General features: G+C 40.6%; 1 protein-coding gene across 1 annotated transcript; it reads right to left on the reverse strand.

Annotated features, from left to right (window-relative positions):
* Positions 1-14,676: 14,676 nt before the first annotated feature.
* On the reverse strand, positions 14,677-15,406 carry LOC135232368 (interferon omega-2-like). The gene has a single exon (XM_064290904.1). It carries the CDS (start codon positions 15,404-15,406, stop codon positions 14,819-14,821), a length of 588 nt encoding a protein of 195 aa, XP_064146974.1. The 3' UTR covers positions 14,677-14,818.
* Positions 15,407-16,370: the final 964 nt, after the last annotated feature.

The raw sequence follows: 16,370 nt of genomic DNA on the forward strand, positions 1-16,370 counted from the left end.
ACACTACCTACCTAAACTAACACATTCAGAAGTAGAACAACTAAATAGACCCATAACAAAAAAAGAGATTGAAACGGTAATCAAAAAACTTCCAACAAAAAAAAGTCCTGGCCCGGACAGCTTCACTGCAGAGTTCTACCAAACTTTCAGAGAAGAGTTAACACCACTACTACTGAAGGTATTTCAAAGCATAGAAAATGACGGAATACTACCCAACTCATTCTATGAAGCCACCATCTCCCTGATACCAAAACCAGGTAAAGACATTACAAAAAAAAGAAAATTATAGACCTATATCCCTCATGAACATAGATGCAAAAATCCTCAACAAAATTCTAGCCAATAGAATCCAACAACACATCAAAAAAATAATTCACCCTGATCAAGTGGGATTTATACCAGGTATGCAAGGCTGGTTTAATATCAGAAAAACCATTAATGTAATCCATCACATAAATAAAACAAAAGATAAAAACCACATGATCTTATCAATTGATGCAGAAAAGGCATTTGACAAAGTCCAACACCCATTCATGATAAAAACTCTTACCAAAATAGGAATTGAAGGAAAATTCCTCAACATAATAAAGGGCATCTATGCAAAGCCAACAGCCAATATCACTCTAAATGGAGAGAACCTGAAAGCATTTCCCTTGAGAACGGGAACCAGACAAGGATGCCCTTTATCACCACTCTTATTCAACATCATACTTCAAGTCCTAGCCAGGGCAATTAGGCTAGACAAAGAAATAAAGGGTATCCGGATTGGCAAGGAGGAAGTAAAGTTATCACTATTTGCACATGACATGATCTTATACACAGAAAACCCTAAGGAATCCTCAAGAAAACTACTGAAACTAATAGAAGAGTTTGGAAGAGTCTCAGGTTATAAAATAAACATACAAAAATCACTTGGATTCCTCTACATCAACAAAAAGAACACCGAAGAGGAAATAACCAAATCAATACCATTCACAGTAGCCCCCAAGAAGAAAAAATACTTAGGAATAAATCTTACCAAGGATGTAAAAGACCTATACAAAGAAAACTACAAAGCTCTACTACAAGAAATTCAAAAGGACATACTTCAGTAGAAAAACATACCTTGCTCACGGATAGGAAGACTTAACATAGTAAAAATGTCTATTCTACCAAAAGCCATCTATACATATAACGCACTTCCGGTACAAATTCCAATGTCATATTTTAAGGGGATAGAGAAACAAATCACCAATTTCATATGGAAGGGAAAGAAGCCCCAGATAAGCAAAGCATTACTGAAAAAGAAGAAGAAAGTAGGAGGCCTCACTCTACCTGATTTCAGAACCTATTATACAGCCACAGTAGTCAAAACAGCCTGGTACTGGTACAACAACAGGCACATAGACCAATGGAACAGAATTGAGAACCCAGATAAAAATCTATCCATGTATGAGCAGCTGATATTTGACACAGGACCAGTGTCAGTTAATTGGGGAAAAGATAGTCTTTTTAACAAATGGTGCTGGCATAACTGGATATCCATTTGCAAAAGAATGAAACAGGACCCATACCTCACACCATGCACAAAAACTAACTCCAAGTGGATCAAAGACCTAAACATAAAGACTAAGACGATAAAGATCATGGAAGAAAAAATAGGGACAACACTAGGAGCCCTAATACAAGGCATAAACAGAATACAAAACATTACCAAAAATGACAAAGAGAAACCCGATAACTGGGAGCTCCTAAAAATCAAACACCTATGCTCATCTAAAGACTTCACCAAAAGAGTAAAAAGACCACCTACAGACTGGGAAAGAATTTTCAGCTATGACATCTCAGACCAGCACCTGATCTCTAAAATCTATACGATTCTGTCAAAACTCAACCACAAAAAGACAAACAACCCGATCAAGAAGTGGGCAAAGGATATGAACACACATTTCACTAAAGAAGATATTCAGGCAGCCAACAGATACATGAGAAAATGCTCTCGATCATTAGCCATTAGAGAAATGCAAATTAAAACTACGATGAGATTCCATCTCACAACAACAAGGCTGGCATTAATCCAAAAAACACAAAATAATAAATGTTGGAGAGGCTGCAGAGAGATTGGAACTCTTATACACTGCTGGTGGGAATGTAAAATGGTACAACCACATTGGAAATCTATCTGGCGTTATCTTAAACAGTTAGAAATAGAACTACCATACAAGCCAGAAATCCCACTCCTCGGAATATACCCTAGAGATACAAGAGCCTTCATACAAACAGATATATGCACACCCATGTTTATTGCGGCTCTGTTTACAATAGCAAAAAGCTGGAAGCAACCAAGGTGTCCATCCACGGATGAATGGGTAAATAAATTGTGGTATATTCACACAATGGAATACTCTGCATCGATAAAGAACAGTGACGAATCTGTGAAACATTTCATAACATGGAGGAACCTGGAAGGCATTATGCTGAGCGAAATTAGTCAGAGGCAAAAGGACAAATATTCTATAAGACCACTATTATAAGATCTTGAGAAATAGTAAAAACTGAGAAGAACACATACTTTTGTGGTTACGAGGGAGGGAGGGAGGGAGAGGGTTTTTTATTGATTAATCAGTAGATAAGAAATGCTTTGGGTGAAGGGAAAGACAACACTCAATACATGGAAGGTCAGCTCAACTGGACTGGACCAAAAGCAAAGAAGTTTCCAGGATAAAGTGAATGCTTCAAAGGTCAGCGGAGCAGGGGCGGGGGTCTGGGGAACATGGTTTGAGGGGACTTCTAAGTCAATTGGCAAAATAATTCTATTATGAAAACATTCTGCATCCCACTTTGAAATGTGGCATCTGGGGTCTTAAATGCTAACAAGCGGCCATCTAAGATGCATCAATTGGTCTCAACCCACCTGGAGCAAAGGAAAATGAAGAACACCAAGGTCACACGACAACTAAGAGCCCAAGAGACAGAAAGGGCCACATGAACCAGAGACCTACATCATTCTAAGACCAGAAGAACTAGATGGTGCCCGGCCACAACCGATGACTGCCCTGACACCACAACAGAGAACCCCTGAGGGAGCAGGAGATCAGTGGGATGCAGACCCCAAATTCTCATAAAAAGACCATACTTTATGGTCTGACTGAGACTAGAGGAGTCCCGGCGGCCATGCTCCCCAGACCTTCTGTTGGCACAGGAGAGGAACCATCCCTGAAGACAACTCATCAGACATGAAAGGGACTGGTCAGCGGGTGGGAGAGAGATGCTGATGAAGTGCCGGGGGCCAGCCTCAGCAATGAACAGGGTTACCAGAGGAGGGGTAGAGTTCGGCGAAAAAAGAACGAGCGGTAGAGTGTCTTATATTTTCATTCTGCAGAAAAAGAAGGCTCTGCTCTTTATTTTTTACATGGTCTTTTATATCATAAGCTTACAAAAGCATAACATCGCATGATCAATAAAGGGGCAGTACAAGATATAATCATAAACATCATTTCCCAGAGACATAATTTTCCAAGTGACACATAGTACAGTTCCGCATACATACACAAGTACAATGAGTTTTTTGTTTAATTGAAGAGAATATTTTGTTGATATATTTTTACACAAAATAATAATTGACTTCATATTGCTTTACACTTATGCTTAATCTTGCAATACCTTCCACAGTTTTTATAATAATTAATCTTTTTGCAAAAACTGTTGCCACATAGGCTTTGTCCATCTTGTCCAGGGTGGTCAAGTTCTTGAAGCCCAGCCACTTTGGGTTACGTCATATTGTCCACGATTATGCCAAGGACAATTAGCCCAATCTCTATACCCAAAGACCAGTCAAGCGCAGCAGTGAGCGGGGTAGACGAGAAGGTTGACCTGTAATTGGCTGAGAAATTGGCTGAGAGAACTCACTGCCTTTTGTTTTTCCACTTTATGGGATCATGTGTGGGTGGTGGTTTAATCACAAAAAAGGGCCTTGGTAAATACCAGGATTTCACCATCCTATTCTTGTTTTCCATAGTCGAGCTATTTGTTTTTCCCCTAAGACAACTTCATGTTGATCCCCAAGTAACACACGGGCTGTCCCTACCCGAGATTTCACCAGGGGATTATGAGTAGGACGCCCCCCGTCCAAAGGTCCCTAAATCTATAATGGAATTTTATGCTTATACATTCTGCTATATACAGGCTGAAAATGAAATAGAAACATAACACAGATGACAGAGATATTCCTGACTTTTCAGGAATTCTTCGATGTTTATGCTGGGGGCAGTGGGTGCAGAGGGGCCGCCCTTGCAGCCTGGCTCCCAGCAATGAAGAGTGAGCTAATTATATCAGGTGGACACTTGAGAGTGTGTTGGCAACTCTTGTCTGGAGGGGGGACGGGAGGATAGAGAGAGAGGGAAGCTGGCAAAATTGTCAAGAAAGGAGAGACTGAAAGGGCTGACTCAATGAGGGGAGAGCAATTGGGAGTACGGAGTAAGATGTATGTAAACTTATATGTGACAGACTGATTGGATTTGTAAATGTTCACTTCAAGCTTAATAAAAGTTAATAAAAAAGTAAAATTATGTTCAAACAAAAAAAAAAAGGGTCATCCAATAGATGGAAGAGATCAAAATATTAGAAAGGTATTAAGCAATCACAGAGAAAGAGCCAGGTAAATCCAAAACTTTTCATGCCTCTGCCCTACTCTTACGCTGGTTCCCCCCACAGGGTGAAGGAGGAAAGAAAAGCAAGGAACGAACATAGCTTAAAACAAAACTTGACGTCTCCCAACCACCACCACCAACCCAGTTTTGGAGACAAGCAATCTAAAGATTGGGCAACCCGAGGCAAAGTTTTGACAGACCCCTCCTAAATTGAAGGCCCTCTCATGCTCCCTGAGCTATTCACACACACACACACACACACACACGCAAACTTCCTGATTAAATTCTTCACTTACCATATTGCCCAGATTACCTTAAAACCTCCCAAATTCTGCCCAAATAGATACCGCCCCCTTGCTGTCCATTGGCAATCACTGTGTTCTCTGAAATCCCTTTACCCATGTCTGAGCTCTGTCTTACTACCGAGGCAATGTCGAAAAGATGCAAGGTGATTATTCAAGGTGGCAGTGAGAATTTTCTCCAAGTTATAAACGTAAGCCGCCTAATCTCCTAGTACAAACACGTTTGCAAAACAGACAATTTAAGAAAAAGTTCACGTACCATCAGACAGGAGATATTTCCTCTGATTTCCCCTGCAGTTCCACACCCAGATTGGCAGTCTCTACTGCCTCCTGCTGTTCCTAAGATATTCACTGGCTAATTTCTTTCAGAAGTAGACTGCCAGTTCCTTCTTCCTATTCTGTCTTAGTCTGGAAGCTCAGCTGAAACCAGTCTACCATAGGCGACCCTGCTGAAATTTGAATACCATTGTCATAGCTGCCACCATCACAGCAATTCTCCTGCCCCCTCGGTACGACAAACTTACAGTCGCATGCTGCTGACACTGAAGTAATTTATGCCTTCGCATACTTATTCAAACTTTATGCTCAGCCAATAATCTCAGAAGCTGGACTATACGAGAAGAATTTGGCATCAGGATTGTAGGAAGACTCATTAACTACCTCTGGTATTCAGATGACACAACCTTGCTTGCTGAAACTCAACAGGACTTGAAGCACTTACTGATGAAGATCAAAGACCACAGCCTTCAGTATGGATTCCACCTCAAGATAAAGAAAACAAAAAAATTCTCACAACCAGACCAATAAGCAACATGATGAAAAACTGAGAAGAGATTGAAGTTCTTAAGGATGTCATTTTACTTGGACCCAAAATCAACACCCATGGAAGTAAAAAAAAAAAAACTTTTTTTCTTTTTTGTAGCAGTCAAGAAATCAAACAACACATTGAATTGGGCAAATGTGCTGCAAAAGACCTCTTTCAAGTATTAAAAAGCAAAGATATCACCTTGAACACTAAGGTGCGCCTGACCCAAGCCATGGTGTTTTCAGGTGCCTCACATGCAGGTAAAAGTTGCACAATGAATAAGGAAGACTGAAGAAGAATTGATGTCTTTCAGTTATGTTATTGGCAAATAATATTGAATATGTTATGGACTGCCAAAAGAAGAAACAAGTCTGTCTTGGAAGAAGTACAGCCAGAATGCTCCTTAGAAGCAAGGATGGTGAGACTTTGTCTCTCATGCTTTGAACATGTTATCAGGAGGGGCCACTTCTTGGAGAAGGACATCATGCTTGGTAAAGTAGAGGGTCAGTGAAAAAGAGGAAGACCCTCAACAAGGTGCGTTGACACAGTGGCCGCAACAACGTGCTCAAGCATAACAGTGATTGTGAGAATGGCACAGGACCAGCAGTGTATCATTCTGTTGTACACAGGGTTACCATGAGTCAGAACCGACTCGACGGCAGGTGACGACAACCTGACAACTGCCTCTTGTATCCCACAGGGTGTAGAGGGTGTGATTAATCACAAATTTGCTCAGCAGAGAGGGTTGGAAGCAAGGAACACATTTTCCCCTTTTCTCTCTCCACATAGCTGCCTGTTGTCCAAAGACGACATGCCACGCCTGAAGCTGGAAATATTTTTCTTGTCTAAGACACATAAAAAAGGTAAACAAATTACTTTATTCCAACATTGGGGTCAGTTCTTTCCAGAAACAGCCTCTCTTAACTCTGGAAAAATATTCACTGGTAGGGGACAGAATTCTGGCTACACTTGGCTTCACAGACTTGGCCACTGTTTTAGCCTGTCTTGGCCAGTAATTTGTCCTCTTTCTCTGTGAATGTTTAGAAGCCCATAGGTAAAAATGAATACATAAAGTCCGCGACTTACAATGGAGTTCTTTTCTGAGGTCTCTGCATAAGTCGGTCCTGATGTAAGTTGAATACCTCTTTTTTGTTTTTTATTTTTCATTATTATCACTTTTTCTTATGAGTATATTTTGAAATCCAGTCTTTTTCTTTAGGTGTTAAAAACATGACATATAAACTTACAGATACATTTTAATACATACAAACATTAAAAAAGTCACAAATCATAAAAATTTACTCTGAGGATGAAGAAGAGTTGGACGATGTTGGCATTTTGTCAGTTGCAGTAATAACGCTACTTGTGGAACATTCTGGATCATCTCGGTTATCACTGGAGGCAGGGGTAGGCTTCCTACTCAGAAAATGAGTGAGTGTTGTCTATATGCTTCTATTATTTTTTTCTTCATGTATTTCGCAGCAACATCTCACAACTTCCCAAATCTGCCTAAAAACTTTAGCAAAGTGATAAGCATTTGGGTCCATGTTTTCAAGCAACTGAAGTCCCTGATTTTGTTTGGAAAAGAATTCTGATAATCGTTTCCCTGTAAAAATTTTTGACAACATCTCTCCTTCCTCTTCCTCATTTTTTCTTTCTACTTCAGCATTTCTTTCCTCTTCAAAGTACAGTAAGTTCTGATCTGTCAATATCCTGCAGTGTTTTGAACAGTAAATCATAACTGAACATCTGCGTATGATAACATCAGTGAATCACACACTACGACATCGTATGTAGTATACATTCCTAACAATAAGATGTACCAAAAATCTATCAGATGTGCCGTTCATCATAACTCAAATATGACATAAGTTGGGGACTGTCTGTGCTGTTTCTACTTCCTTTGAAAATTTACTGTTCTATCCAGGGAAGGAGCCCTGGTGGCCCAGCTGTTAAGAGCTCGACTGGTAACCAACAGGTCAGCAGCTCAAACCCACCAGCCCCTCCACAGGAGAAGGATGTGGTAGTCTGCTTCCATAAAGACCTAAACATAAAGACTAAAATGATAAAGATCATGGAAGAAAAAATAGGGACAACGTTAGGAGGCCTAATACTAGGCATAAACAGAATACAAAACATTACCAAAAATGACGAAGAGAAACCAGATAACTGGGAGCTCCTAAAAATCAAACAGCTATGCTCATCTAAAGACTTCACCAAAGAAGTGAAAAGACCACCTAAAGATTGGGAAAAAAATTTCAGCTGTAACATCTCCGACCAGAGCCTGCTCTCTGTAATCTATATGATTCTCCTAAAACTCAACCACAAAAAGACAAACAACCCAATCAAAAAGTGGGCAAAGGATATGAACACGCATTTCACTAAAGAAGATATTCGGGCAGCTAACAGATACATGAGAAAATGCTCTCAATCATTAGCCTTTAGAGAAATGCAAATTAAAACTGCGATGAGATTCCATCTCACTCCAACAAGGCTGGCATTAATCCAAAAAACACAAAATAATGAATGTTGGAGAGGCTGCGGAGAGATTGGAACTCTTATACACTGCTGGTGGGAATGTAAAATGATACAACCGCATTGGAAATCTATCTGGCGCTTTCTTAAAAAGTTAGAAATAGAACATCCATAAAATGCAGAAATCCCACTCCTCGGAATATACCCTAGAGAAATAAGAGCCTTCACACAAACAGATATATGCACACCCATGTTTATTGCAGCTCTGTTTTCAATAGCAAAAAGCTGGAAGCAACCAAGGTGTCCATCAATGGATGAATGGTTAAATAAATTGTGGTATATTCACACAATGGAATACTACGCATCGATAAAGAACAGTGACGAATCTGTGAAACATTTCATAACATGGAGGAACCTGGAAGGCATTATGCTGAGCGAAATTAGTCCGAAGCAAAAGGACAAATATTCTATAAGAGCCCTATTATAAGATCTTGAGAAATAGTATAAACTGAGAAGAACACATACTTTTGTGGTTATGAGCGGGGGAGGGAGGCAGGGTGGGAGAGAGTTATTTACTGATTAGTTAGTAGATAAGAACTACTTTAGGTGAAGGGAAGGACAATGCTCAATACACGGAAGGTCAGCTCAACTGGACTGGACCAAAAGCAAAGAAGTTTCCAGGATAAAGTGAATGCTTCAAAGGTCAGCGGAGCAGGGGCGGGGGTCTGGGGAACATGGTTTGAGGGGACTTCTAAGTCAATTGGCAAAATAATTCTATTATGAAAACATTCTGCATCCCACTTTGAAATGTGGCGTCTGGGGTCTTAAATGCTAACAAGCGGCCATCTAAGATGCAGCAATTGGTCTCAACCCACCTGGAACAAAAGGGAATGAAGAACACCAAGGTCACACAATAACTATGAGCCCAAGAGACAGAAAGGGCCACATGAACCAGAGACTTACATCATCCTGAGACCAGAAGAACTAGATGGTGCCCCACCACAACCGATGACTGCCCTGATAGGAAGCACAACAGAGAACCCCTGAGGGAGCAGGACAGCAGTGGGATGCAGACCCCCAAATTCTCATAAAAAGACCAGACTTAATGGTCTGACTGAGACTAGAGGAATCCCAGCAGTCGTGGTCCCCATACCTTCTGTTGGCACAGGACAGGAAACATTCCTGAAGACAACTGATCAGACATGGAAGGGATTGGACAATGGGTTGGAGAGAGATGCTGACGAAGAGTGAGCTACTTGTATCAGGTGGACACTTGAGACTGTGTTGGCATTTCCTGTCTGGAGGGGAGATAGGAGGGTAGAGAGGGTTAGAAACTGGCAAAATAGTAATGAAAGGAGAGACCGGAAGGAGGGAGTGGGCTGACTCATTAGGGGGAGGGTAAGTAGGAGTATGGAGTAAGGTGTATATAAGCTTATATGTGACAGAGTGACTTGATTTGTAAACGTTCACTTAAAGCTCAATAAAAATTATTAAAAAAAAAAGATTACAGCCCCGGAAGCCCTATGGGGCAGCTCCCTCTGGGGTTGTTATCATCTGAAATCGGCTCCGTGGCACTGGGGTTCCATCAGGGTGTCGTGGGCGTCACAGAGAGTTAAGCACTGGGCTACTAACCGAAAGGTACCGTTCAGAGGGGCCTTGGAAGGAAGGACTGATTGTCTGCTTCTGAGAGATCACAGCCTTGAAAACCCTGCTCTGCAACACTTGGAAACCCTACTCTGCCACGTGTGGGAGCCCTACTCTGCAACGCATGGGAACCTTACTCTGCAACACCTGGGAGCCTAACTCTGCAGCACATGGTAACCTTACTCTGCAACATAGTGGGTACCTGTGCATTGAAATCCACTGGATGGCAACTGGTAGCTGTTACATCATTATACTAGGGACATTCCCTCATTTGCATGTTTTGCTTTCGATTGGTGGCTTTATACACGGAGGAACGGAAAAGTGAAAACCGGAAACCACAAAGGACCCGGAAGCAGCTGCCTGAATGCACAGTCCAGGTTGATGAGGAGTGAAGGAGGAAAGCACCCTGGGGTTCTCTGCATTGCAGAGGAAGGAAACTATTGTGATATGGGAGTGAAAGAAAGGGATTCAGAAAGCTGGGAAAGAAGAGGGGAGTGTGCCAGGTATCAGAATCAGCAAATAAATAATGCATACCTAATGTATGACTCAATGGCAGTGGGTGGGTTTTTAATGTATGATATAAGAAACCCTGGTGTCGCACTGGTTAAAGCACTCAGCTGCTAACAAAATGGTTAGTGGTTCGAACCCACCAGTCTGTGGGAGAAAGGTCTGCTTCTGTACAGATTTATAGCTTTGGAAACCCTACGGGACAGGTCTACTCTGTCCTGTAGGACCACTATGAGTCCAAATCAACTTGATGACAGTGGGTTTGATTTTTTGTTTGGGTGGCACAATTGTTAAGCACCTGCCAGCTAACCAAAAGGTTGGCAAACTCACCAGCCAATCTGCAAGAGAAAGACCTGGCAATCTGCTCCCATAAAGATTACAGCCTAGGAAATCCTATTGGGTCAGTTCTTCTGTGCCTTATAGGGTCACTGTGAGTCGGAATTGACTCAATACCACACAACCACAACAAAAGTGTATGATACATTACATTCCAGAAAACTGGGGCTCAGACAGGTTAAGTTCATTAACCAGGATCACACATATATCCTGGCAGAATTTACATTCAGTGAGGAAATTTATATTGCATGCGTGTGAAATTTCTTATGTTTCATATTTTAGATCTTTAAAAAGTTTTAATGCATGTTTTGTTCCCCAAATTACACTCTCTTGCTCCCTGGACTGTCTTTTATTACTGGATACTCTCTCCTTTCTGCTTGTTTTCACTTAATTTTGGTCTTTAGACACTGAGAGAGTGAAATTTTCTGATCCACTTTTATTTTTCCATCTTTTGACAAAACTGGTCCAGACTATTCTACTCACTCATTGCATTTAGATTATCTGTGCATCCCTAGAGGCTCATTATGTTCCTGTGCCCCCAGTATAGAATCACAAACTAATATCTCCAAGATGTAACATTGTTGGAGGTTCCGGGTCCACATATGCATCAACCAACGAGGTGTCTGCCTTTAGAAGTTTCATGGGCACCTTCGAGTGAACATCTGTTTTCCCCTCTTGTTCAAGCTTCTGGTGAGAGAATCCCTTGTCCTCCATGTCTCCACATAACAGGAAACATGACTGAAATTCATTAGCCATGATCACTGTTTCTATGTCTTTCTCTGGAAAATTGAAAGCTCTAAGAGGTTAGGAATCGTGTTTGCTTTATTTACCTCTGTATTCCAGAATAGTCACATACTCGGCCGTAGAGACATGCTGTTTTTAAATATCACTTGACTAGAATGAATGAATGAGTAAATTTCTCATCCATTTTTCACACTGAGATGCAAATTCAGGTTATTTCCTTTTTTAAGAAAAAGCAAAAAAAACATCTTCTGTCAAGGAATTTAATAAATCAAACAAAAAATAATTAGACAAAATGTAAGGGTGAACATATTTTGTCATGCTTTAATATGTGATGAACCTGAACATGATATTCTATGAAGCAAAACTATTTTAATATCCAACATAATTGTTGTTGTTGAGTCGGTTCCGACTCATAGCGACACTATGCACAAAACAACGAAACACTGCCCTGTCCTATGCCATCCTTGCAATCGATGTTATGCTTGAGCTCATTGTTGCAGCCACTGTGTCAATCCACCTTTGTTGAGGGTCTTCCTCTTTTCTGCTGACCCCGTACTCTGCCAAGCATGATGTCCTTCTCCAGGGACTGATCCCTCCTGACAACATGTCCAAAGTATGTAAGACGCAGTCTCGCCATCCTCACCTCTAAGGAGCATTCTGGCCACACTTCCTCCAAGACAGAATTGTTCATTCTTTTGGCATTCCATGGTATATTCAATATCTTTGCCAACACCACAATTCAAAGGCGTCGACTCTTCTTCTATCTTCCTTATTCATTTTCCAGCTTCCACATGCTATGATGTGATTGAAAATACCATGGCTTGGGTCAGGCGTACCTTAGTCTTCAGGGTGAGGTCTTTGCTCTTCAACATTTTGAAGAGGGCCTTTGCAGCAGATTTGCCCACTGCAATGCGTCTTTTGATTTCTTGACTGCTGCTTCCATGGCTGTTGATTGTGGATCCAAGTAAAATGAAATCCTTGACAACTTCAATCTTTTCTCCGTTTATCATGATGTTGCTCATTGGTCCAGTTGTGAGGATTTTTATTTTCTTTATGTTGAGGTGTAATCCATACTGAAGGCTGTGGCCTTTGATCTTCATTAGTAAGTGCTTCAAGTCCTCTTCACTTTCAGCAAGCAAGGTTGTGCTATCTGCATAATGTAGGTTGTTAATGAGTCTTCCTCCAATCCTGATAACCCGTTCTTCTTCATATAGTCCATCATACAGATTAAATAGGTATGGTGAAAGAATACAACCCTGACGCACACCTTTCCTGCCTTTGAACCAATCAGTATCCCCTTGTTCTGTCTGAAAAACTGCCTCTTGATCTATGCTAATTTTCCTCTTGAGCACAATTCAGTGTTCTGGAATTCCCATTCTTCCCAATGTTATCCATAGTTTGTTAGGATCCACACAGTCGAATGCCTTTGCATAGTCAATAAAACACAGGTAAACATCCTTCTGGCATTCTCTGCTTTCAGCCAAGATCCATCTGACATCAGCAATGATATCCCTGGTTCCACTTCCTCTTCTGAAACCAGCCTGAATTTCTGGCAGTTCCCTGTCGATATACTGCTGCAGCCGCTTTTCATTAATATCATCTATATAGATAGATAGGTAGATATGTTGTTGTTGTTCCAGGAGCACTTGCTAACCTCGTTTTTTTTTTTTTTTTTAATTGTGATTTAGGTGAAAGTTTACAGAGCAAATTAGTTTATCATTAAACAGTTAATATACACATTGTTTTGCAACTTTGGTTACAAACCGCATGATATGCCAACTCTCTCTCCTTCTCCATCCCAGGTTCCCTGTTTCCATTTGTTCCATTTTCCTGGCTCCTCCTGCATTCTCATCTTTGCTTCTCAGCTGTTGTGTCCATTAGTTTCCTATACATGATTGACCTAGGAAGCACTTCCTCACATGTATTATTGTTGACCCTATAAACCTGTCTAATCTTTGGCTGAAAGATGAACCTCAGGAATGATTTCAGGACTGAGTTAAAAGGCTGTCGGGGGCTATATTCTGGGGGTTTCTCCAGTCTCTGTCAGAGCAGCATGCCTGGTCCTTTGTGTGTGTGTATGAATTTGAATTTCGTTCTAAATTTTTCTCTCACTCTATCCAGGACCCTCTCTTGTGATCCCTGCCAGAGCCAGGTGGTGGTAAATGGGCACCATCTAGTTTTTCTGGCCTCAGTCTGGTGAACGTTGTGGTAGTTGTGTCCCTTAGTTCTTTGAACTAATCTTTCCCTTGTGTCTTTGGTCTTCTTTATTCTCCTTTGCTCTAGCCAGAATGGAATTTTTATATATTTTTATTTCTCTCTCCCCCTTTTTCTTATATAAAAATTCTTAGGTTATATTTATCAAAAAACGAAAAACAACTCATTTTTGCTGAAAAAAAGTGCTTCTATCCATAAATCTTTTCAAAACTAAATGAACCCTATAAAATTAACCTTATCAAAATATTTTTTAACAATTCCCAGGCTCTCATGATCCGATATACAAAAACGAATCCCAAACTCATACCTCCATCAATAGCATTTTTGCACATGGTAGAGCCGTGTATCCAACTGCTGGTAAGACTCCTGTCAATAAAACTTCATGTCTCCCAGGCACTTTAGAAAGGACATCTAATATTTCCTTTTCTTCCCAGCATCTTTCATAGCTAAAGTTATTGTGTAAGAACATCATTTTTAAAAAATTCTTTCAGTAGTATTTAATATAGTTGGAATTAAGTAGACTTCCGTATTGTTTTTATGTTTCTTTCCGCGTATTACTGAAAGTTCTAGCACGGAGAGAATCGTGTTTGATTCATTCACCTGGATTTGACGGCAATTATATAATCTACCACTTACTCATTGGACACACATGGCATGAATACAATGAATGAGTGAGTAAATACATTTTACCATCTGTTCTCCAATTTCTTTTACAAAATTAGGGCTTTGATTTTATTCTTCAAGAATGAATTCAAGAAATTTTCTTTGATAAGAATTTATTACATAAGACATAATACAAATTTAATTAAATAAATAATAGAAAGGTGGATATGTTTTATAAATTTTAATACAATGTAAATTTGGAATTTTTTAAGACAAAAATGTAGATATTACAAATTTGGTAACAAGCCAGAAAAAATCAATAAACATAAATAAATAAATAAATAAATAGGGAGGCAGACAGATAGTCAGGACAGTCATCTCCTAAAGACTGATGTCCTTGGAGCTGAATATTTTTCTCATATACTTTTTTAATACTGCTGTCAAAGAAATTGCTGGATTTAAACTCATAAATTGTGACTAGAGCAGAAATAAGCATCTTCTGAAATGACCAGAGATATGCATGCAAGTGCGATAGGGCATATCAGTCATTGTAAGTGAAGTCAAGATGAACTCATGTCACCATCCTTTGTTCTTAACCTTTCTTGCAATTTTGTCGAAGAAGAGAAGGATCTCCTGATTTCCACTCTGACAACTTCCCAGGCACACTCACTGTATTCCTTCTCTTTCAGATAGGAACAGATTCCCTCAAAGTACTCCTTCACAGCCACTTCAGGGGCCTCAATGGGCAGGACAGATTTTTCCTCTTCCGTTGCCTGCACGAAGCAGGTCTCCAAGTCTTTCTGCTGTTTAAGGAGTCCACTGAGGAGCTGGTGCAGGCGGGTAGTGTTCCAAGGAGAAAAGGAGTCCTTTCTATGGAAGAGTTCAAAGATCTGCTGGAGCATCTCGTGGAGGAAAGCGATGGCCTGGGCCTTCTGGAGCTGGCTGCCATCCACCATCTCCTGGGGGAATCTGAAGTCCTTTCTGTCATTCAGACAGAAGAAAGTGGGGAGTCTCTTCATTTGGTCCAGAAGGTCAACGGTTTTCTCACTAGCCAGGCTGTGGTTTTGAGGCAGATCACAGCCCAGAGATAGAGCAGGGCCACAGCCGAACACCACCAGGGCTGTCAGTAAAGAGAGCAGGAGGGCCATTGGGAGAACTGAGGATGCTGCTGGCGCAACTGAGCTGGGCGTTTGGTTGAACCTTGGAACCTAGGTTCTCTGAAGACATTCGTTCTATCATGGCTTTTATATAGGGAACATAAGAGTTCTCATTTTCGAAACCATCCTCAATATTAAACTTTTGCTTCCCTTTTTTCGTTTTCATATAAGCATTTTCCATATGGCCTGAGAAGATGTCATCAAAGTCTAAATTTTTGCAATAGAACTTTAATTTTCTCAGTAAATTTCAGGTGTTCCAATGTAAGTGGATACTTGTAAAAAGCATCTTTGTCATATAGTCCACAATTTAGGTGGATATGTAAATACTCTTATACACACCATCTATATGTATATACACACATTACTCTTCTTTGTGCTGGGAACAAAGCCCTCATCCTGGGCTTTCTTTTTGCCCCCCTTACTTTACATAGGAAGTCAAAGTCAGACTCCCTCAGCCCCATGGCTTTTGTCACAAGTAAGCTCTTTAGGACAAAGCCTAGATTTTGTTCTCTGTTTTATTCATAGCTGAGCCTGATGATTATTAGTGAATAAGAATCTCCAACTGTTCTCTACCTTCTACAATACAATCATGTAGGTCTGTGTGCTTTTGCTTCACCAGGGCCACAAGGTTAGTAGTTTAATAGCCATTGCCCTTTCTTTCCACTCTTTCTTACTGGATGTCTACAGTCCTCCTCAGGCTGTGCCAGTACCCGCAGCAGGAATCCTAGTTCCTTGCAGGTGCTTATGGGTGTAGAGATTCTAATTACAAGATGAATTTATTGTCAACCTTTCCCCAGCACTACCTCACTCACAAGGTAATTATCACAGTGTAACACCCTCTCCTTTAGGGTGACAGAGTGTTCTTAAACAAAACTTCCCTGGACTCACTTGCTGAGGGCCACTGACCACATCCAGATGGCTTTAGACCCTTTTTACTGAGGAGGAATTTTTTGGT

This window comes from Loxodonta africana, chromosome 9 (genome assembly GCF_030014295.1).
Source record: "Loxodonta africana isolate mLoxAfr1 chromosome 9, mLoxAfr1.hap2, whole genome shotgun sequence".
In the NCBI taxonomy this organism is placed as follows: Eukaryota; Metazoa; Chordata; class Mammalia; order Proboscidea; family Elephantidae; genus Loxodonta; species Loxodonta africana.

Bases quoted from the DNA above. Each gene is read 5' to 3' on its own strand.
- LOC135232368 (XM_064290904.1), bottom strand. From the start codon at position 15,406: ATGGCCCTCCTGCTCTCTTTACTGACAGCCCTGGTGGTGTTCGGCTGT.